The following is a 25,019-nucleotide window of genomic DNA, read 5'->3' as shown; positions in this document are numbered from 1 at the left end:
TAAAAACGATTTTAAAATAGAATTTAAAAAATCTGATTTATAATGGTCTCTTTTTGTTTTATATTGCCATGAAAGATTAGAAATATATCGCTCACCAATCCGAATTAATTTTATCAATATTAACTTTGCCCCATTTCCGAAAGGTGTATGTTTGAATCAAGTTAGAATCAAGAATAATGTTAGAATCAAGAATCGAGTTACCTTTCCTTAAAACAGTAAATTAAGTCATGCCATGCCAATTAGGCAAATCAAGATATAAAGCAAAAAATGCTCACTAACGACACTTTGGGTTTCCCAATTGATATTGACTGTTATCATATGAAAAATTATATGCAGGCGCCGGGGCACATTTCAGCATGAACTCAAAAGAAGATTGCTTAAAGGCCAGAAGAAATCATTTACTTCATGCAGAGTCACGTAACGTATATATGAAACTCTTAAAGTGCCAAATATCTACAGTAAATGATTCTAGAATTCAAAAATATTCTCTATGCAATGCAGGAATTGAACTCTAATATTTATTTTTCAACTTTACGTAGAAGTATAACGCAAAACAGGCTACAAAATTTTGCGAAAGTCAATTTGAAATTCCGACTTATATCTCGAAGCATTACTCGGTTAACAAAAAACTCCAGATTTTCTTTGGACTCGATCTGAAGCACATAACTATGCTAAAAACGATACTGTACCTAACGCCGCAGAGGCATACTCAAATCGTCATGGGCAAATTTGCCTGATCTGTAAATCTCTCGTTCGTTTTTTCTATGTTAATACATTGAAAATGCCACAATATTGCAAAAAATAGATACCTTAGCAAAAGCAGGCAGAACTGAAGGGAACTGCGCAACCCGTGTTCGCAAAAATGTCCAAATTTTATCTGCGGAATTGAGATACACGCTGTGTATCCTATATTTTGCGCGCTAGGTATCACGAATCTGTTCGATTTATGTGTCTCTTTTTCTCACGCAACGTAGCTCAATTTCGCACTAAATGTATCTAATTTTTGCAATGAATGTGTCTACAATCCGCAATTAAGCCTATTTAAAAGCGCATTTTTGAGCCTGTATAACTGGTTTAAAGCTTTAATAATTGATAGCGACCAAGTTGTTGACAGGTTAACAATATATCACATCGTACCAAATTCATGGTTTTTCAGACTTTTATTGGTATTCAAGCATCATCGTTTTGATATTTTTAGCAGCATTGTTTTGTACTCAAGCATCATCCTTTAAAAAATCAAAAATTATTTCTGAAGAATTCCTCAGTTTCAATTTAGAATAATGGAAATGAAGTTACCATCAACTGACGTTCTTGATCGTCGCCTCAAAATTTTGTCATGTTTTTTTAGGCTGGTATTTGTATTCAAGCATCATTGTTTTGACATAGATTTATTAAATTTGACAAAAATGTTAATTTCTGAAAAATCCCTCAGTTTTTGTCTATGATAAAAGAAATTGAAATTAACATCAACTGAGATTTTTGATCGTCGCCTCACAACATCCGTAAATTTTTCCATATACATAACGATGTTCCTGTCTGTAGCAAGTTTATAACTCCTATTGATTGTCCACAACAAGATAAAACAAAGGGAAATTTTGGTTAAAAAAACCACATGTGAATTGATTACTGTTTTTTTGCCAAGTTTGATCTATTAACATATGGTAGTTGCATTCATCAAATGAATTTGTTAAATTGAGTTTCAATTTTTTTTGTCGAATTACAGATTTATACGTGTCTAACAATTTTTCTTAACAATCCCTCAATTCTGTGTCTGTTTTAGATTTTCAATTCTGTGTCTGTTCATCAAGTTTTTTGAACAATTCCTCCATTCTGCGACAATTTTTTGCGTTTTTTTGCAGGTTTAAATTTGTCTATTGATTTTTGATTCATTTTTTTTGTGTTTATTTACAAGTTTATGGGTGTCGATTAATTTTTTGCGTTTAATTATTTGTTTACAGCTGTCTATTAAGTTTTCCATCCATTCTTCTCTCTCTCTCTCTCTAAATAAATGTCACCAATAATAAACTCATAAGAAGATATTTACAGATGCTTACAAATATTCACAGCAACAACCAGAATTCAAAACAAAGGTTTTTCATCGCGTCAATAATTTTACTTTTATATCACTTTGAAATTTTTGAATCGTTTTGCATGCTCAATAAATAAGGATTAACTCATGTTTGCCTGCTCAAAAGCGCGCGTTTAATGAGTCTAATTCGCGGATGGATTTGAGATAATTTTAATGGAAAAAATATAACAAAATTGAGCGGAAACGTGCTACAAGACTTGTCACCTATTTTACAATTTCTAAAGTATCTCAATTTCGCAAAAATGGCCTAACACCTTTAGGGAAAATTAAGATACGAAGTTTTCTCCTAATTTCGTCAATTTTATCTATCTTTTTTTTCGCGCGAATTTTACTAAGGCGGAAATTTTAGGATATACCTCTGCGTCGTAATGTAACATTTCGTGAAGCACATCAACCATACAGCCCATATTTTGCACAAAATTCACAGCAACACTTAAATTGTTAAAGCAAAGCTCAACTTTTTCCATTTCTTCATGCATATCCTATTTGCTTTCAGAAAAATTTTGAGACGTTCTCTGGCGTAGTACTGTTGTCTTTGTCACAAAAAGTTTAAATCTCAGGCCAGATTTCAATTCCAATAATTTGCCAAATAAAGTCTATTGAGTAAAATAAATAGTAAAATAAAAAGTTAGTGTGAGTGAAGTGAACTGAACTGAGTGAAACCAATAATGACTAGTATCAGAAAACAGTAATCTGATAAGGTACCCTAGTTTAGACCTTCACTTACAGATTAATTTAAATATTAAGCTCATCGTCGGGCAGCCGAGGGGATGAAGAGAAATTGTTCATGGAAACAAAAACTCTTCAGTATAGCTTTGTCTCTTCATGGGTCGAGAAAGAATCTTGTCATGAACAAACTATAGTTGAGCATAATCTTCGCCTAGGTAAACTCATTAGCAAACTTAAATAGAAGGGTATTTCATGCATGATGAACGTGGTCTACTCGTACGTTGAGCTGGAACCTATTATTTAACATGCTTACATCGAGTCTATTTTACAGTGCGGAGAAAAATTCTTTTTCTGAAAAACTAATACACTTATAAGCGAACCATCACAGGAACCGCCACTTGAGTTGAAATGCTGACAAATGAGAAATTTAGATAACGCAATATAACAATTGAAGGGAGTAAAAGTGACTCGAAAAGTCAAAAGTTCACACAAAATTTTGCGTATAAAGGATCAGTACGTTTACAATAATTGCTTCAAACTTCGTTCAAGGCTAACTAATAAATTAATTAATCTTTAGTATACCACAGAAAGTTGGGTCGGAAAATGGATTGAAAAAATAATATTTTTTAAAAAGATGTAGAGTCCAAATTAGTACTTCAAGTGAAATAAAAACTAGAAGACCGCATGAAAAAACAGCACGTATTATGCACGAAAAATTGCAATTTACGGCTCTTTCAGTAAGTGTTACAAAATTTCTTTTCATCCACTCTCAGAATTAGACTTGAAAAACACCAATCTCTTCAGTGCAATCCATTCTCTCCTTTACAATTTTTTTCAGCAGCTTGAACTAAATGTTTTCGTTTCGTGTGTGATATTAACTTTAACATTGAGTCTTTTGGCGCACTACTTTTAAATCAACTAGTGAAATTATTTTTGACCTGAACTTCATCCGCAATTTTTTGAATTTTTTTACTTGAAACATTGTACAAAAATCATATTCGTATCACGTGATATCAAAAGTAAAGTAAAAAGGGCGTCGCGCACCTATATTTAATTGCTGAGCTGTAGAAGTGACGCAATGATGAAGAAAATATATGGCCACAAAATTCATCTATGGAAACGTAACTGAGAAATAATAATATTTCAGAGACCAAAAGCAAAAAAAATGTTGGCCGGACAAATTGAAAATTTGTTTTCTAATCCTGTTTTTAATTTCAAACTGAATTTTAATGAAAACACATATTTTAAATACACCTTTATAATTATCTAGTTTTGCCGACTTTCACTGATGAATTCAAATTCTCACCCGGGTCGATGTTTGCAGCGCGGTGGATATTCGTACAAAAAAAGAGGTGAAATGCCGTGAAAAAAATTCTTACATTTTGTTGCGGTGAATGTGGTGAATCGCGGCAAATAATTTATATTCACCGCGTTCCAAGTATTCTTACAAAACGAAACTTCCTCACAAGTATTCAAACCTCTTACCTCCTGCATGTCTTCAACTTCTTATTCCACTGCGCCAATTGTAACGTACTGCACCGATATTTCTTGAGAATTTAAATCAGATTCAGTGAACGTTGAAAAGCAAATGCGGTGAATTTTTGCAACACACACACACAAATTCAGCTTCTGTACGACAAATAGAACTTACAAATTATTCAGTTTGAACTTCTTGGCGCGTAGTAGAAACGAAAATTGGAAAGACAACAAACTAAATAAAAATTTGTGGTAAAACTCTGAAATCGGCTCAAAGTAGACATTTAATTAGGCCCTAACCCTTGACGTGTTAATCAAAGTGAATTGTGTAATCAGTTTTGTTAATCATTTTGAAATAATAATAATAATGGAAAATTGATAAAAAAGAGCAAACTGGGAAAAATTCGGATACGAATTTTTCAAAAGTTGCCTCTCCAAAACGAAGATTGTGAACTAATTCACAGTACAGTTAGCTTTCATTCAATAAACAATTGCCAATTGACAGAATGACAACAATTAAAACAGTAGATATAGTAAAAACTGGGTAAAAGAAAGAAAAGAAAGGAGAACAAAATCAAGGCTTATTTCTTTTTTAAAATACAAAATGGCCTCGGAAATCTCATTTTTTGTTAAAAAATTAATTTGAGAGACAGTTTATGATTCGTTGCACGATCAGTCACTCAGAAAATATTCACCAGAGGAACACTAAGTTTTCAAAATAAGCAAGAAATAACAACCTCTCAGTAACAACAAATCTCTCAAGCATTCATCTGTCAGATTTTAGTTGCAGCATAGCTATAGAATAGCCCTACGTTAAAGTTTACTTTATCCAAACTAATAATGCTTAAGATGATAAAAGAAGCTTAAAGACTTCAAGAAGCCTTGACACTTCCTGAAAATAGTTAATATTTACCAACCCGGGTTGAAATTTCTTTGATTTCATACAAGGATCATATATGATTTCATACTGTCCATACTCGATTTCTTAGTACGATCCTTCTATGAAATCCAAGAAATCATATATGATCCTTGAATGAAATCCAAGAAGTCATATATGACCCCAGCATGAAGTCAAAGTTTAAAATTGAGATAACCCACTCTAGACAATAAAGTTGAAGATGGTGAATGCCACTCGCTTAGCAACATCTTTTCAAAACTTCTGGTTCTACCTGCGGCAGTGACCTCTACATCTTGCTTCGATGACGTTAATCAATTCGAAAATAGGGTTTTAGGGGCTGATGGGGGGTGGGTGGGGGCAAGAGTGGTGGGGGTGGGGTGGAGGGGGGAAACAGTGGGGGGGGGATGGCAACGGTGAGAGGGGGGTCTCTGACTGCACGTGTCTTTACCGCGTGAACGATGTGTGGTGGTAGGGATTGGGGTTTGGATTGAGGGGGTAGGCTGATGTGGGGGGGGGGTTATGTGGGTGGGAGGGGGGTTTGTTATGTGGGGACTCTAAGAACCTTCCTGCACGCCATAAGTATTAGTCTCCACAACGGTTTTTGTGAAACACATGCTTGGAGACTAGTGAGCTAAAAGGCTCTAAGAGAACTTAATGCTCTCGGTGCGCTACTTGTTTATCCTGTTTTTGAGGATGAAAAGTCAAATGGGTCTCACGAAGAATCGGTCAAACAAAAAATTGCATAAGAAAGACCAACAGGACTAATATAATTTCTACAAACTTCGTTTGAGCGCAATTGACAATGAATTAGAACAGAACATGTGTGAAGATCTATGATGCTGCAGCCAATGTTTTGTGTCCAGGCCGAAATATCAACGCTAAAAACAAAATCATACAAGATTTGCGGTGAATGCGTTGCATTCATGTAAGAATGCAAAGCGTTGAAAAAATATGGCAATTTCATAGAGTATATCTAATTATCTAGATTTTTCTATATCAAATTTTGCGTTTCTCAGCGTACATCTCACATAACATTGGCGTCTCTAAGTGTAAATTTTACATTTTTGCTGTTTCTAAGCATATAGCTTATATAATATTTACATACAAAAAAGCGTTGATCTTGAAATTTTTAAGCTGCGTTTCAGTGTTGATCTTACAAATAAGGGTTGCTTAGTAGGAGCGTTACGTGTTATTTTGGGGTCCTATCGTCAACTGTTTTTTTTTTTCAAAAAAGATTTAGGTTCACCTTACATACTTTAGGTGTTAAATATTCGTGCAGATTGTGAATTAAGATTTAACGAGGGTTTGTTCTCCCAACTCATCCTCCCAACAAGAAAATTGTCAAAACTCTTCAAAAAGAGTGAAATTAGGAATTTGAGAAGTTTCGTGAACTTCGTGAAAATGAATATATATATATATATATATATATATATATATATATATACATGCATATATATATATATATATATATATATATATATATATATATATATATATATATATATAAATAAATATATACATACATTTTTGTTGGCTTGAGATTAGCAATACTAATATTTCTAACATGCTCGAGTATGTTGCATTGATCTTTAGTTTTTGAGGCTGCAGATAAACGCTAAAAGATATGAGATTAACGCTCAAACTTAAACGTTGAATATAAGTAGGATCAACGGTAAACTAAACGCTAATTCATTTAAGATCGACACTAAATATTAAGCGTTGAAAATACTTACGATTTAAAAAAAACACAAAACTAATGTAAGGTTTACGCCAAAATTTGGACAGATCTTCATCTGGAATTAAAATTTTTTTACGATCGTTGCTAATACGCTGACAAGCGCCCAAATTTTTTAAGATATACGTTTAGAAACGCCAAAATATTCAACATATTCGTCACAACGTAAGATAAATGAATTTTTGAGGAAACAGTTCTAACGAAAAAAATAGCCTGGTACAGTGCTAGAAGAAGCGAGAATCATGCAGCAGTTCTCAGAGAGCATTCTAAGCGTTGAAACAGTGCGAGAACAAAGCAATGAAACACAAAAATTGTAGTTGTTCTACGCTGTGAACCCCAAAATTATGTAAGATCATTACATAAAAACCTCTAAATAATAACCTCTGTGATTATAAACGCAAAATTGTTTTATACCTTTAGAAACGCAAAATTTTGTAAAATCTACGCTTAGAAACGCGAAATTGTGTAAAAATTACGCATACAAAGGCCAGAATTATGTAAGATAAGAGGTAACAAGCGTTGAAAATTTGGCAAATTCACTGCAGTTTCCTTGCATAATATAGATTGAAGGGATTTTAAGGGCGTAAAATGATGCAAGATAAGGGGATAATGCGGTGTATAGGGAGTAAGGGGGAATTGTTAGTTTTACCCCCCATTACCCTCTACTCTTGCATCGTCTTACCCCTATTATCAGTGCTCTTGCATCACTCCCTCTCCCAATCACCCCCATTACCCCTTAGTCTTACATCGAATTACACCCATTGCCCCCAAAAAGATGTAAGAGTTTTGAGGGGAAATCGCCGCTCCGATTCCCCCTAATCTTACATCTTTTTTGAGGTACAAATTCGACATGAGGTTACCAGATCTCCCCTTCAGTTAACCACTGGGTAGATCACAATTTCAGAGCACGCACTAGAGGTAAGCATACCAAAACTTTAAACAATCTAGTAGCAGTATATCAATTGGTATAATATATTCTTTTCTCAAACATGTTGTTTGTAGGATTTTAATCGCTCAATTTTTTCAAATAATCAAAAATGCTCAACTCAACTCAACAAAACAACACTCAGTCCTTGGAGTGGTGGTCTTTGCTGGTCTTCAGCTAATGTTGGCGTTTATTTTCACGAAGCAGTCTCTTCAGCATTTCGATATTACTTTAATGGGGCTGGCTGTTTTCTACGGATTGCTTCTCGGTTCTAATCACTCTAGACAAGTTATTGGAGGGTTTATGATCAGTCTCTACAAGTTCTGAAAAAATCAGAGTCTCCAAGCCATACCACCCAAGTTAAGGTCTGAGACCAAAGCCATCGCTGATCAGACAAATTTCAGACTTTGGTCAGTCGTGCCAGACCGAAATGACCTCTGATCAGACCTTTGTGCGACCATTTTTCTCTTACGACACAAAATTAGATAAACAGTTTAAAAGTTTCTCGTTTTCGTCTCGTTTTGAAACTTGGGTCCCACTATGAAAGACGGTTCTCAAAAAGCAAAAAATTTTGAACTAGCTGCCGCAATAGAAAAGTTTGTTTTTCATAAGTCATCTTTCAAAATAATTGCAATTCTCTTTTTATGGAAAGTGGTTTTTTTGATCAGATCAAGGAGTTGTTCAAATAAATTAAAACTCGGTCATGTTAAATATTTTTTTGCTGTGCTTTGATTTATTTTGTTTTTTTTTGTTCAGAGGAAGAGATTGAGTCTGGTTTTTTACATACAGTGCATTTTTTTTGTAAATCCACCGTAGACTGTTCCAAGCCCGATTGAGAAAAGGAGTAGGGAGACACAGCCAAATTATAAAAAGAAGATCTTAAAAAGTTGTTTTTTTTTTAATACTATAATACTACTTGAAATATTTTCGACAGTGTTATTGCAATGTTATGTATAATTTTGCTGTGTTGTGATTCATTTTGTTTTCTTTTTTTTTGGCGATAGAGTTTGAACCTAGTTTATGACTATAGTGCTCTGCTCAAAATCTCCTATAGTTGTCTGTTCGTAGCTCCGCCGTAGTTGGTGTTCATATGAACTCCTGAGAATTTTCCAACAGTTGTAGCTAAAATCTTTTTTTTTTGGGTAAAACTCAGACTTGCGTGCAACCGTTGTCCAGACTATACACAGGTTTTGGTCTCGGATCAGTTTGGCGTGCGACTATTGCGTAGCCCAAGCATTCGTGGGACCATTGTCTCTTCTATACACAGACTTTGGTCTCTGATCAGATTTTTGTGCGACTATTGGCAAGAAATTGTCCGGACTTTGATTTCCGATTAGACTTTTGTGTTCCATTGTTCTGACCAACATGCGGACATCTTCCAGAATATATCCAAAGTTTGTTCCTTGATCAGACTTTTGTGCGACTATTGCCCAGATTTTTGTGCGACAATTGTCCAGAATATGTCCATACTTTGGTCTCTGATCATATCCTATGACCCCTGTGTGCTACCAAAATGCTCTGATCAGAGTTGACTTGGGTCTGGCATCTTAACTGTGCAGCACCCTATTCCAGAAGACCACACAAAAACGAGTTTACTTTATTCGGTATGTTTGTTTTCTTTGGTTTGTTCGGTTTCAGACACGAGAAATCGTCAGCCAACTTGGTCTTTTAGAATCGATATGAACGGTTTCTTAGATTCGGTATGGTATCGTTTTTAAAGGTAAGGAATCGTAATTTTTTCATTTAAAAATTTGAGTTTTTCGTTTATTATGTAGTCAACTGTTATGATAGCATTGTTATCGCAAGAGTTTCAAACGTACCTCTTGGAGAAAATTTCTCAAAAAAAGTGAAAATTGATTGATCTCGTTCTTTGGCACTTTTATATAACTGCTTGAACAGAAATCAATTTTTAGTTTTTTTTCGATTTGAAAATTTAACAGTTTTGTTGAAAAACGATGGGAATTCAGTTCATTAAGTCACACTCACGAAGTCTTGATACGATCATAAGATACATCATGTAATAAACCGAAGCTACCGAAGATTCTCGTACCTTTAAAAAATGAAGATATAGATGATGCCGAAGAAAAAACGTAAGGGTCTTTGTGTAACTAGAACCGAACATACAGATCATATTTACAATCGGCTTTCTGAGCTAAGGCAGGCTGTTCAGCCTCTAAACTAAGCTAATCAGGCTATTCAGTGCGCAAGAAACCCAATGCTCAGACAGTGAAGACTCTAGACGGCTCTGATCAGACTCTATCGAGACCAAAGTTACCCCTGTTCGCGACTCAAGTTGGTATCAGAGTTGGCTTTAGTCGCACATCAATCGATGTAGTTTTGAATTATTCCCAGGTTGAGGTCCCAGACGAAAACGCGGTCCCAGACGGAAAGTGTCCATGTCCAGACTTTCGTGCGTTCACCAGACTTTCGTGCGATCATGTTCAGACTTTCGTGCGTTTTTTGATGTTTCCAGACTATGTAATTTTAAACGCACGACCGCCCCATCGTGCGTTCATCTTCGGTCTGAACGCTTGCTTCCGTCTGGGACCTCGACCCGGGTTGTACTGTTTTGCTCGCATTGCACTTTTAACGAACACAAAAATGATGCGCGTCTTTAAGTTCAGTTTTATTAACACAAGAATAGAACTTTTTTAACTGGCCCGGATTTAAAAATTTTGAACCATCGGGCTCAATCAAGATAGAGTTAGCAGGTCCAAAAAAGCGATCCAGGTTTCCGTCTGGATTATCTGCTGCATCGGGCGAGAGGGTGAACTTGAAGAGTACATCCACACCCATCGTCAGAGCACTTCCCAGAACTGACGTCAGCGATTTATCCTTCAGTCGTTGTTCGTTGAGAATACGTCCCAATATCTTCATTTAAATCAAACACCCTCGCTCTCTCTGTTTGTAAAGAAAATTGTACAAAATACTATAACTATTCCTCCAAACACAGTATATAAATAGCCTTTTATAAGATAACTGGGAAATTTATCTAACAATGCATACATGGCATTCAGTTATGCTCCTAAATTTCAGTAAAACCTCAAAACTTAGTAGTAAGGCAAATTTCACGCGTTGTAGCGGGGGCATCCCCCGGTGACAATCCGTCGGGTACAATTTTCTGCGTCGGGATTTTTTTGGGTTCTGCAATGGATAAAAGCTTTCTAGAGGGGGACAACCACTTGCAAGGGAAGAGGACAAACAATTGTAAATGAAGGCGACAAATACTGACAAAGTTTTATGTAAGAAATGAAAACAGAAAAAGCGTCAGTGACTTAAAGTACCACCATTGCGTCTCATTAAATAGTCCTCGGCATGCTGAAGGAAAAATAAATTTTTTAAAAAGAAAGCAATACCTATGAAAAAAAATAGGAAAATTTTCAAAAGTAGGGAAACTTAATTCTCTCTCTTTACTCCATTAAACCTTCCCTCCTTTACACATCAAAATTCTCAGTTGAATTTCACGTTTTGTCTCATAAACCCGGGTAGCTTCCATTAAGAAAAAAAAACTATAATTTACCGAGAAGATCTGAAGAAAAATCATCAATGTTTTATTGCTCTATCTGAATTTTTTTCACAAAATAAAACATATCGTTTCAAGTATTTTCTTGCTGTTTGTAAATAATTTAGTCAGACCAAAATCTTTGATTTTGAAATTGCACTAAATTTCCGTCCCTATAGAACGCTAGTTGGTATCGACACCTGTTCTTGAGATAACTGTTTATGTAACTTAAGTTCTTTTAGTTCTCTTATCTGCTCAGTCAAACTTCAAATACAAAATTCCTCAGCGACAAACAACTCCTTTTTTCAATGAAGACATTGATCAGCCTGGAAATTAGAATATTATTCTTAACTACTCAAAGAATTTGTTTGCGAAATCCTTTGGCAAAATCCGTTTTTCAGATTAAGTATCAGATTAAGTTTAAATTTTGTCTGGCGTGATTGACAGCCCCGTTGTCAATTTTATTTCACTTGACTGCCAACGTTTCCACTAAAAACTTTTGTATTGAGGTGTAATGTAATGAACACAACTTTGTGCAAGGAAAAATCAATGAGCGCTGTGAAAGAAAAATATCGCTTAATCTTCGAATTGCTCAGAAGTATGAGAGTTGTTGACAAAAAAGAAGCAACTTTGTTTCCGGTTTCGATCACTGGCGCGTTGACAACAAACGAACGAATACTGATTCTTCATATTTCCGAAGATCAAGCAATATACACCGGCAATTATTTTCGGCGGAAAAAAGTGATTTTGTCATCACCATAAACCATTCCGTACCCAAGAAGAAGTTCACACCTCCACCAACCTTATTTACAATATTGAACACTTTCCTCATTGAATAGAAAACAGAAAATAGAAGTTAGTCGCAAAATCTCCTCACCGAAGCTAGCTCCGATTTCCAAACACGCAGAAGCTCTACAAATTCAGAAGATGACAATCGTTGCCTCAGAAAACAGAGCCAGTGAGAGCAGGCATAGCGCATAAAAAATTTTACTCTAAAGAAACTAAAAGTAAGTGTGTTTCTGAATCTTATGTAAGAATTCATAAGCAAATATAACTGCTTTGAAATGTATCACTTATATAAATAAATTTCACATAACTTTTTTCGCAACACATCAATTTTTTAAGGTGGAAGAACAACCGTTGATTAAGTTGACAATGTAGTCGAGGAATCCTAATTTTAAAAAAAATTACTGAAAACTTGTCGAAAAAATTTTAGCAATTGAACGATTCTACATAGGTCTTAATTTTATTATTTGCGTAATTGTTTGCAATACTCACGCTAAATAAATTCGGAATAGTCAAATTCACCATTCCAAAATTGACCTTTTCTGCTTTGATTCAAAAACTTCCGTTTCGATAACCACTTGATCAAGTGTTGTTGGTTGTATATTAAGAAAACTCAATCTATTATTAAGACTATTAATTGCGTTTTCATGGCAGTTTTCGGACGTCCTGCGTCATGGAAAACCGAAAAAATTTGAAAACGATTTCGTTTACAGGTTTTATCTTAGATTTGAAGAAAAAGTTTTTCATTAAAGTGAAATTCAACCAATTTATTTCGAAGCTGATCATAATTACTAATGTTTACAAAATCCCATTTTTATTTTCGTGCAATACACTGAGCTCTGTGTTTCTATATTTGATAAATCATGTGTTTATTCCTTCAATGACAAAAAATTAGCAAAAATGGCTACTGCAGGTTGTCATCAAAAAATAATAATCTTGACAAACAAAATTTTTATCAGCAAACTAGTTAGTGAAGAAAAATGGATTCAACCAACACACAGATCAATTCAAATTATTCAAGTCACCGAACCATTCAACAGTTGTGACCTCTTGGGCAAACAATTGAATAAGACGCAACTTTTAAAAAACTGCTAACGACCACAGGAAGTCTTGGACGTTTACTTGTGTACCTCGATCCCCAAAGGCCAGACTATTTGAGATGAAATTTAGGCACAGTTACTCTCGGTCATCTAACATTCTGTAATCTATCTGACAAAGCACAATTTACAACTATTTTGTCTTTTCATGCAAATTGTTCAACTGTCCGACACTGAATTGCAAAGATGGCTGCCTAAAAAGATGAGCAGTTGATTTCTGTGCCGTGTTAGTGTTTCCACAATAATCAGAGTGAAAGACGAAAGGCTGAAAAAAATTGCGAAAAAACAGAGCATTTTAAAACTGTCTTTCGAATAAAAAACTCACTTAATCATTTAAAATGAAAAAGATATATTCGAGAAAAAAGTTTCTGTAGCTAGATTTTCTTTCTCCGTTTGAATTTTGCAGACTTTTTAAATTCTAGAATAGCAAAGCAGAGGATTTTTTTCTAGTCCAGAAAATAATAATGTTTACAGAAAAGGTCAACATTTAGCGGAACAGAATCTAGAAAAGCTGAAAAAAAAGACAAAGGCTCTCAATTGCCAGTTCTACATGAAATACGGTCCAAGTATTACAAGAACAACATACCCAAAACTGAGAGCATCTTAACCAGGAAATCACAACTGAGGTTTAAATAAGAAAGCTGATAGCGTTTTAATAAACATAACCTAGTGGTCGATGAATAAAAAAACTTGCAAGAATCTTGCAAGGCAATCTTGAGGTGAATGCATACCGGTACCAAGATTATTGCAAGATTCTTGCAAGTTTTTCGATTCACTTGCAAGAATCTTGCAAGCTTATCGATTCATCTTGCAAGATTGCTTGCAAGATTAATCGAAAAGCTTGCAAGATGAATCGAAAAGCTTGCAAGAATCTTGCAAGCTTTTCGATTCAAATGCTGGGGAAAGGGGGTCAACGGAGAAAGGGTGCAGATTTATGCAACAGTAAACTTGTCTCAGCTTTTGCATGAGCCTTTTTGACTTCTTTGCAATTTGTTCAATAAACAATAATTTGCTTAAAAGGTGTTCTATAAAACATTTTCACCCTGATTTATTTTTTTGCCTTGATTGATATCTTGCAAGATTCTTGCAAGAATCTTGCAAGTTTTGAATCGGCTTGCAATTGCAAGAATCTGTTAAAGTCACTCATCACTAGGGAAGCCGCTTTATAGGTTCCAATTACGACAGGAATAGAATGTAATTTGTCTTTTCAAAAATCCAGAACTCGTTTTTTTCACAAAAACGAACATTTAATAGCTGATGCTGATCATAAAAATCTATCTGCATCTTCATTTTCATACGATTGCCACAAAACTGACTTCTTTTAGAGATTTTTGAGAGCTTGAATTTTAAACCGAACGACTAAACAAATGCAACGGCTGGGATCCAAAAGGGAAAAGCAAATCTCGAAAAAGGAACATCGTTAGAAAAAAAACTCAACTAAAAATATCAAAAAAGTGCTGACAACAAAAAGCAGAGATCTTCTCTGTGAAGACATAGTTGAAAATTCCCACTGAAATTTTCAACGAAGAGCAAATATCAAAAATTTTTTGGAGTCTAAGAACGCGCACAAAAAACACACAAATGTTGGTGTAAACTTCCCCAACCAAAAGTAATTGCATGAGATATTAACAAGATCTGATCTCTTGATTCATGCTGACTATTTATAAAATTTAACCAAGTTATTAACTAGTTTTCTTAAGCGTTTGACTGCTTGTCGCACTATTTGCGAATTGAGCCTTTCAAATCTAAGTATGCTACGACAACAGCCGAAGCTTTCAAGCAAGTGATTAAAACAAAGCAAACAGAAAAGTTTGCGTGGATTCTGTGTTAGTGATGGTGGGGCTCCTGGGTTAGTGATAGTGGGGTTTGGTGCCGATGGGGGAAGGTTTGAGTGGCTTGAGAAGTACGGAGTTTGAGGTTATGTTTGGGGGTAGGTAGGTGGAGGTAAGGTTCGCGGGCAGGGGGGGTTTGATAGGTATTGTGAGGGAGGTTAGTTTTAGAGTAGATGGATAAGAAGGCAGCAGGTAGGAAAGGAGGTCTAGGCGGTGTCACTTAAGTGGTCACTTATCAGCCGTTCCAAGTTATTACATGTAGCACCTAAGCTACTGTTAAAGTCCTGTACAAAAATTGAAAGTTAAGTTTCGAAAAGATAGAAAGTTATACCGCGAACAAATTGCACTGATAAATCCTGTAGACACTGGGACGCAAAAACTCCTCTTCGGGTCTTAACAAGACCAGAGGACTAATATAATTGCTATAAACTATGTTTGGGAGCAGTTTAACATTTTGCGCAGCGTTTTTGTTTGTAAGCAATATTAACATCCCGCTGTCCATTATGAATAGGCAATTTAATTAAATATCAATATCAATATCAATATCAATTAAATATCAATATCAATATTTAATTAAATTCTAGCAACAGAACACTTCATCAATCGTGAATACGTTTACCTTAAAAGGAGTGTCCTCTTTTCATATACAGGATTGAAGACATATGTTAATACTAACTGTTAACACTTCAACTCCAGGTAAAGAGAATAGCTTTCTGACAGGATAATAGTAAATAACGACTAGAATTTGATTTAACTTCGGGGAAAAAGGATTTGGGGTTAAAACAATGGGTACAAATCTCATGGAAAACTCTTCTGTTTAAATCAGGTTTAAAAAATTTATTAGTTTTTTGGCTCTCCTAAATTCTGCTACTCAAATTCATTTTCCTTCCACATGTAAATTTTGATCAATGTATCGAATTACGGATTAAATTGATTAAAATTGTTTTTTTATAATAGACAAACCTTGTAGGAAATCAAAGTTTTTCTCATTTAAAATATTCTAAAACAATTACTTTAAACTGTGCTGATAAGACGAACAACTGACTAACCTTTTTTTCTTCATCTTATAACAGTTTTGAAGAAGTGCGTGTTTCTATTAGTTTTCTTACAAACATTATATTTTCTACAGGCATTCGTACACTGGTCAGATATAAAATGAGGAAAATCCGAAAATAGCTGGCATAAAATTGCCATAAAATATGGTGCACTTGGTAAAAAAAGAAACGGTGGGACTTGTTTGTGTCGATATAGAAAACGCTTTTGTGGCAGTCTACAGAATAGTATTGATTGACAAACTTATCAAAATTAGTATGCAGAGAAATCGTCAAATGGGTTAATTCTTTCCTCTAACAAAGAAACGTTAACGTGAAAATCAAGAATACAAAAAGCGAGAAGTTCTCATCAACAGCTGGTTTCCCCAGGGTAGCGTTGTGGTGCCTATATTGTTCTTAATTTATGTCTAAGGCGTTCCAAAAACTCCAGCCAAAATTTCTCAGTTCGCAGATGACTTCGCATTATTTTACAGGTTAAAATCCAGTCAATTAATAAAGAACAAACTCCAAGCATCATTTAAAAAACTCATAAATTAGGGTGATAGGCTCAAAATCAAATTAAATCCCGCCAAAACCGAGTACATGCTATTCAGAAACCCTTCGAAAAGACAAACAAGCCTTAGCATAAATATCAACGGAAAACAAATTGGAGAAGCGAAAGTCATCAAGCCACACCTCAACTGGAATGAACAATGTTAAGACATAACAGCCAGAGCAAACAAGCGAATCTTCAAACTGTGGCGTCTAAGCAACCTCAATGTTGAACAGGAAAGTTTACTTCAGCTGTACAAGTCCTGGATCCAGGTTTTATTCTATATGCAAAAAATTTGCTTGCTCAACCAGTCGCAAACGGTAATCTCTAACGTGTAAAAGCGCAAAAAAAGTACTGAAAATTTGTTTAAGGAAACCTCGATGGTATAATGTGCAAAAGTTGCACGAAAAATCTAACTAATCAGGCATAAAGAACTTCATATACGACTGGCGAAAGACTACATCAAGCGCGTTCAAAAGAACAAAATTGAATGAAATTAACTTCTTATAGGAAAGAAAAGGTACCATTGTCCAAAGAACCATTGCGAAAGCACCCTGGACTTTCTGATTGGGAAAACTACCTGACAATCAAGCTTTCTATCTAATTTTACTGATTTAAAATCAGTGATCACCTGATTTTAAAGTTTCTCAATTAAGTATAACAGATGTAATTCGAAACTCGAATCAAGTACATTAGCCACGACAAATGAACACAAATTTTAATGTAAAGGCAATTCTCCAACCAAAACGTGTGTATATAGGCGCTACACATCAGTATACAAAATGAAAAACACAGCGGAGTTCGATTCCCCCAAGCGCCACTTTTGTCTTGAGAAAACAGACACAGCAGATTGATGTTCAACCCTTCTAGTTTTAGCTCAATTCAATTTCTTTTTTTCTCTCTTACCTATTCTTTTTCTCTCCCCCAGACAAAACAGTTTTACTTACCTTACTGCCCAACAATGACAACGAACAACTGCAAACACGGCTAGCCATGGATACACAACGACATGAAATCGCATTAAAAAAGCCAGTAAAAACACTCCACGGTGTTTAAAATGGCTCCTTACCCCATTAGGAGCGCACAATTTTGAACCAATGACCCAATTTCAAATTCAAACACAAAATCATATACTCTTGAAACTTCGATTGTAATAAACTTGATTGACAAATGTTGTACATTTATTTTTTACCTTAAAATAGCCTCAAAAGTTTTATAGAACTGCAATCTCAGAAGGATACTATAAGAAAAAGACCAGAAAAGATACTTCTTTTCGATGAATGCTCAGATGTTTTGTTTTGATTGAGAATCATTTCAACCTATTTCAGCTTCTTAGAGCTGCTCCTAAGTAACTTGACATTGTATTCTTGAAAAAAGTGTCTTTTTTGCTTGTTTTTCTCTGGAATTTACGCACCAAACATCCGACAAAGGCATTAAACAACAAAAAACAAACAACGAAAAAAACCGAAAATAACAATATTCTATTATTTATTCGAGTGAAAATTACTCTGTCTAGCCTTCAATGGCACTTCTTAAAAACAAAACCTATAAGAGAGTTCTGTATATTGTAGCCAGAAAAGTGAAATCCCGGAAAATATGCATCAAACTAAAAATAAAACATAGCCAGGAGGTTGCCGGTTAATAGCCGTCATTAATTCCTATAACAACAATTGAGATGGACGGTTAAAAAAGGAAAACAAAATGATTGCAATACAAAAATTTTATAAGAAGCGCAAACATTTTGATTGAACTTTGCAGTTAGACATACTCCTGTTTCACAATGAGAGGATACAGGAGCTGGTGTCAATGGCAAAGAATTATTAAGGACTTATAAAAATTAAGACTTATAAAAACCAAATTCAAGTAGTTGGCAATTAAAATTGAGATATAGGCATTTATCCTGTCTTCTAATTTTGTTTATCAAAATATATACTGCTGTTCATTTTAGATTGCTTTGCTTAGGAAGTGCTGTTTAAAAATACCTTGAGAAGCATGCAACCAGCCGAAATTTCCAACTAGCCAGGAGAAGTCAATAAAATTTTATGCAACATATCGAAGGCGGAAAAATGAGGGAAAACGAAACGATTTTTTGTTCATCGTAGTAAAATATTTGAAAAATATGAGCCCTCAAATAGATGACTGAGATGAAAAGATTTGGCTTGTTATTAGGAACGGACTAAACAGGCCAAAAATTGCATAAAATACTCAATAATTATTAACAAAAACAACTCAATAAAAATCTCAATGTTATCTAATGACAGGTAAAACAACTGAAACAGCAGGTTTGAACAACAAAACTCTCCAAAAAGGCATCGAAAACTGCAGAAGAATACAAAAACAGCTAAAAAAAATTGTCCGACAGAGCTAAATGGTAAAAATAGTTCAAAATTGAATCTAGAAGCTTTTTGCTTAAGATTGTCAAAAATGTTTTCAAACGCACTAATTTGGGTAAAACTATACAAACACCTTTATATGAAAGTTTTGGTGTCTAAACTAAAAAAGTATTTCGAAAATACAGCACGATATAAAGGAAATCGCTCGCTCGGCGAAAATTTTTCACACATACTCTTCTCGCTCTCTCTTAAAAATGCGACATGAACAGAAAACTACACTTTCTTCTCTCCGATTTTAAGCAATATGACCTAACGGCTTTGTTTTTACGCATTTCACTTCTTTCAAATACACTCAATACAAGCAGTGTTAATAAATAAAGTTTTAAAGTCTATTCTCATTCTCGAACGTCTTCATTCAAATAGCGAAACAAAACAGAAAAACATGGAACCATTATTATCACATTGCGAACATTCAGTTTTTTGAGGAAATTTTGGTCGTAGAGGGCTTTTTACTTCGAATTGATTGCCCGGCTCACAATTTGGTCAGTAAATTCATAATAATGAATCACAAATTGATGGAACAGGTTTGCAAATTCCAATAATAGTAATCGAACTCTCACTATGCTTAATCATAATTATTATCTAATTTTTTGCCTTGGGGATTTTTGTATTTTTAAATATTTTTGTTGTGACATACACTTTAAAGCGAAATTTGCTTTGCTAATTTGAAATCAGCTATACACATTGTTTTCATATATTTCAAAACAACCAACAACAGATCATCTCTTGAAGTTTTATAAAGTTCAAATTAAATGTTTGATTAATTAAAGTTTCGTATGATCTGTATTTGGTTGTATTGAAATATATAATAAAGTTTAGTAGAGCTGCTTGCAGTCAAAATGCATAAAGTCATACTAAAAATTTGTGTAGCGAGGTTTTCTTTCGTCTATTTTTCATTTTTTATTTTTTATCAATGGCCATCAAGTTCTCTGTTTGGATACATTGTTCTAACTCAAACAAATGAAAATTGGCAACACCTGAATTTCCAATATTTTTATCCAGGATTTCAACAAAAAACAAAACAGTTCACTTATTTAGAAACAATCTTTGATGAAAATCTGATCATCTGGATAATTTGTAATTCTTTTTGCAATCTAAGTTGAATTATTTCTGAATAATCAAGGATTGAAATTCAATCTTTTGTCCAGAATGAAATTGAAAATTTCATTTTCATTTTCACTGTAAAAACAATTTGAAATTGTCATTCTGATTGGAATTTAATTGGGAACTCAATGGAGTTTTCGACCTGGAGAACTCAAGTGTGATGTATATATAACTAGAAACTCAGACAGAACCATTTCATTATACGTATTTGCGTAGCACAATTATTGTAAAGGAAGAAAACTAGTCACTAAGCAAAACTTGATTCGAACTTGTTTTCTTCTTTTGAAAACTATTTCGAGTGAACAGAAGTGACGGAGAAGACATTGATCCAAGAGATACCAAATCGTGATACCTGTGTCAAAAATATCATTTATTGGGAAATTTTATAAATATGCTTGTGATCGATGTTTTTGTTAATTACAGCATGACCTCAAAAGTTACAGGTGAGAAAGCACATGCGATAAATTCGAGCTCATTTTACACACACACACACACACACAGATCAAGCGTTGGCGGGTAGTTTACAGTATTTATATGAGCTGATTTACTACATATATTCGCAACTATAATAAAATTTTACCAAACTGCTACGTATTTCTCGTGCCACTCTAACCGCCTCAATAGGTTTTTGGCCCGGTAACCTGACACAAGATACACATGGCAAGTCAATCATAGACGGTGGGCTGTGCGACAGAAGGTGTGAGAAAAAAAGCGCCAAAGTGACAAAGTGCCAAAGGGGAAAATGAAGTGACAAAGAGGGAGAGAGGCGCAGAGAGTGCACCTGCTGAAAGAATATGCTCCCTTCGGAGATAGATAGAGAGATAAAAAAGATAGAGAGAGATAGGATTAAAAAATATGAAAACTGAAGCTGCTGATTTGTTAATTTACTTTAATGCTTGATATTTATACAGTTAAGGATTCGAGCGCGTGTCAAAGCTTAAGTACGGGTATCTGACAATCACTGGTACTTAAAACAAAATCAGTGCGTTGAAATTAAAAATCAAAAAGTCGATTGAAGAATTCGAGTCTGAAAAAGATAGATCAATCTGTAAAACAGATTCAAACTGTAAAAGCGATACTTGTAAGTGTCCCTGCAGATCATGTTAAATTACGTAAAATTATTGCAAGCGTCCAATGCGATTGATCAAAGCAAGATCATTGTAAAAAATGATTTAAAGAGTGCTGGCTGGCAGAACTTTGCGAAACTGGGCCAATGATAAGAGAAAGTTCTAAGTTTAGGTTTGAGAAATTGGAACGTCTTCATCGTGTTTAGTCGCAGTGGGTAATTTTTAGCCAGATTGGTCAATGTCCACTTCCTATTGTCCAGGGTACTACACTCTCAAAGAAAATTGGTTCTGCAAAGTAGACAATTTTTCTCGTTTAATTCCTGCTTCAAAAGCACTGCTTTCTAGTAAAAATTGTTTTTTTTAACTACATAACATTATTACAGGCACTGATTCATTTAAAAAAAGTTTTAATTAACAAAAGCTGAGTCTTGAGGACCTGCCTGGTGGTCTGCAGTTTGGCGTTTGAAATAAAAGTTTTACCATTTATATTATGTGGTTTTTCAACGTCTAAGTTAACTTTTGCATTTAAGTTTAAGTTTTTAAAATACTTGGTTAATATTTAAGTTTTACTTTATATTTGTTGAAGAACTGAATGTTAATTTGAAACGTTTCGTAATGTATAAAGGAGTCCAAAATTTTAATTATGAAAACATTTGCAAAATGATTGATAAATTCTTCTGCGGTAAAGAAGAAGACTCTCTATTTTTCTGAACAATTTAAGACAGGAATGTATTTTTTAAGTTATATAAAATTCTTGACTGCATGTTAGGATATAAAAAATATACCTACGCTAAGGAGACAACTCTTACATGAGCTAGTTGATAAAATCAATAGAAAAGGAGAAAATATTTTTGACGAACAAAATACGGCCAATATTTTCTGTTTTAAAACATTGAGAAGCTTGTGTTTTAATTTTTTTTTCCGGTGAAAACCTCAAAATGGCTTTTAATAAAGTTTCATTCCAATGAAAATTGCTTTAGTATTGACAGTTTACAAAATTGACATGCCAAATAGGGCATAACAAATTTGTTGAGTTGATATGCCTACCAGCTTAGGTTGAAGGTATGAAAAAAGTGATTAAAAAATGATTGTTGCGATGTTTGAGAGTCGAACAAATAAAAAAAAACAACCTGCTAAGAATTGCATGCACAGATTGAAAAAAAGTTTTGCACATTGTACATGTGTTAGGAAAATTCTGCACCGAAGCTGTTGAAGGCCATTTAAAAGCCATTGGATTGGTAGATAATTCAATATTTCGCAAAAATTTACTTTATGAAAACAAAAATTGGATTTGATAAATTTAAACAGTGTTGTGCTGATGTTGGAAAACCAGGCACTCTAGTTTCTGATGGAGGTGGAAAAAACATTTCAAATAAGTTTAAACGCTTTTGTAGGAACCAAAAATTTTGTTTTGAAAAATATGCTTCATACACTTCACAAGAAAATGAGAAAAATGAAAGTTTGGGGAACTTTTGTTGCCATGGCTTGCTGTCTCTGGGATAACTCTTGCATGAAACAAAATATCGGACATATGTTTTGAGCAAACCTTTTACGTCAAAAACATGCTTTTTCTTTCAAGTCTTGAGAAAACACCTTTAGCATTGATATAAGAAACCTCATTTATGTTTTTTTCAGAACTTAGTTTGTGTTTCATCTACGCATATTGAAAAACATATTCTCAAACAATTAGATCAAACCTCTAAAAAGGTTTTTCTCATGGAAATTCTGTGAATAGTAATGCTATTTAATTAAATTTGAAAACGAAAAAAGTGAAATCAGAATATGAAGTTGACTCGCTATCCATCTTTTGCTTCCAAAAAATTTTGATGAGGTTTTGCAAAATCTAAATTGATTGGAAGCAATGGAGAATGAGTACGAGTCTTTGGTTGAAACCAGGGTTTGTTTCATAGTGACAAGTGATAAGCTTGTTTCGATCCAAAACGTTTTGCAAAGGTTTTCGAGAAATTTTTTAATGAAAATTTTTCACATACTATTAGACTTGTAACCATTGGAATTTTGATATCTGGCTATTGTTAACGGTTATCAATTGAAATAGATAGAAATAGAAATTGCTCCAGTTGAACAAGATGTAGTCATAAGCAACCTGAAGAAATTGTATGTTTGGATGAAATTGAAAAACCATTTGTTTCTAAATTAGGAAAGAGTTTGCATGGTTTGAAGAAATCCGGAAGAAACTTGCGTTTTTGATTTTGAAGCCTTTCTTGATAACACTAATTCTTTTTAACCCACTTTGTGACAAATGTTGGTATATAGAAAAGCAAGGCAAAAATATCTAGTTTTTTTTGCTTGCGGCTTCTCTGAAAACTTTTGTGGCTGGTTGCATACTGAAGTTTTCAAAAAAATTCAAATTAGTGATTAGTATTTTGAATGGTTCTTAGGAATGAAAATTGGAAAATGGATAAGAAGTCCTCAGAATTAAAAATAGGCCAAGAGAAAGACGATAAAAATGTTTTAAAAACTTTCAAAATCAACGACTGTAAGCCAATTGGTGCATAATTAGAGTAATTTTGCGAAATTTTAAAAAAACGACTGGCCTCTGGAGGGGAGTTAGGGGCAACTTTGAAATTGAACAATAAACTGTTCAGCTTTGTCAAGTACATTCGATGTTTGTTTTGCTGTTAATGCTCTAAGTTCGTTCTTTGAAAATCCCGGAGAATTTCATTGGAAGGCGTCCAAATGTGTTCTTAGATAATTTAGAGGAACAATGAAAAAAACTTTAACTTTCTGTAAGACTCAGGTTTTGGATTTGTTGACTTTTTTTGAAGGAGATTGGGCAGGGAACATGGATAACCGGAGCTGTACTTCAGGTTTTTTTGTAATGTGAAGTGGGTCGTCTGAAGCAAAAAGGTGACGTTGTAAGACCTAAAAGACTGAAGCAAGTTTTCAACTGCTGAGTTTATCTCCGTTGTTGGAGAGAGTGAAGAAACCATCCCCCTAATTAGAAATTTAGAGGACTTGGGAAATTTCTGTAAATTGCCTCTGAATTTTTTTGTGGATAATCAGGCTTGTATTGCCCTAAGTAAGCATTCTTTTCATAGTGGAAAAATTAAGAATTGTGCTAGAAAACTGCACTTTGTGGAGAATCCAGAACTGTCTCATTTGACAACAGATTACATGCATGCAATGATAAAGTGAAATGACTTCAAAAGTTAAACCTGAGAATGGGCATGCGTTAACTTTGAGCCAATTTCGCACACCCAGATCAAGCTTAGGCGGGTAATTTAAACTATTTATTTATGCTGACTTACTACATCTATTTGCCACCCATAATCAAACAATACTAAATCGATCTTTCAAATTGCTGCGTAGATCTCGCGGATAGTGAAAATAAACACACTTTTCAATTACAAGGAGTCCTTTTTATCTTACTAAATCCATTCTGGTTTGCCCCCGCTTTTTTATAACCCTCCTATACAAATCCTTTATAACCCTCCTATACTTATATTTAACGTCACTATGTAAGAGAACCTATCACGATCCTCTAAAATTTACATGCCAACTAAGCTGATGGAGAGGGGGCCAGAATTGCAGAATAGATCTATCTTCTTTAGCATTTGGAGATTTTGCTTTATGAGATCGTACAAGATTATAATATCTTGGAGCCAGTTGTTCGATTTAAGCTCTCTAATTATAAGATTGATGTCAATTAAGGTGATTGCTTTCGATTACGTTATATCAATTTCTTTAGGTTTGAATTGCTAGAAAAGTTGAAAAAAATCAAAATACATATTGGACGCTTCTAAAAGTCTTTTTGAGATTTGCTGTTATGACGGCATTATCTGACTTCTGATTTTTAGCAGTATTTTTTGCGGTGACATTTTTTGCCACATAAACGCAAGCC

The 25,019-nt window shown here is 34.3% G+C and overlaps 2 protein-coding genes across 3 annotated transcripts in view; both read right to left on the bottom strand.

Annotated features, from left to right (window-relative positions):
* LOC142340744 (small COPII coat GTPase SAR1-like) overlaps window positions 1-25,019 on the bottom strand; it is a 356,486-nt gene that overhangs the window by 85,082 nt on the left and 246,385 nt on the right. The gene's annotated exons all lie outside the window — the stretch shown is intronic.
* Window positions 1-25,019, bottom strand: part of LOC142349960 (uncharacterized) — a 99,796-nt gene that overhangs the window by 30,161 nt on the left and 44,616 nt on the right. For both annotated transcript variants that reach the window (XM_075401833.1, XM_075401841.1), the window contains 2 exons: window positions 10,474-10,663; window positions 2,600-2,622 (listed from right to left, as the gene is read on the bottom strand). In XM_075401833.1, coding sequence (XP_075257948.1) covers window positions 2,600-2,622; window positions 10,474-10,663 — 213 coding nt within the window. The remainder of the gene's footprint in view (window positions 1-2,599; window positions 2,623-10,473; window positions 10,664-25,019) is intronic.

Source organism: Convolutriloba macropyga, chromosome 1 (genome assembly GCF_964194025.1).
Source record: "Convolutriloba macropyga chromosome 1, txConMacr16.3, whole genome shotgun sequence".
In the NCBI taxonomy this organism is placed as follows: Eukaryota; Metazoa; Xenacoelomorpha; order Acoela; family Convolutidae; genus Convolutriloba; species Convolutriloba macropyga.
Note: the sequence above shows the minus strand (reverse complement) of the source record. Positions and strands in the feature narration are given on the sequence as shown.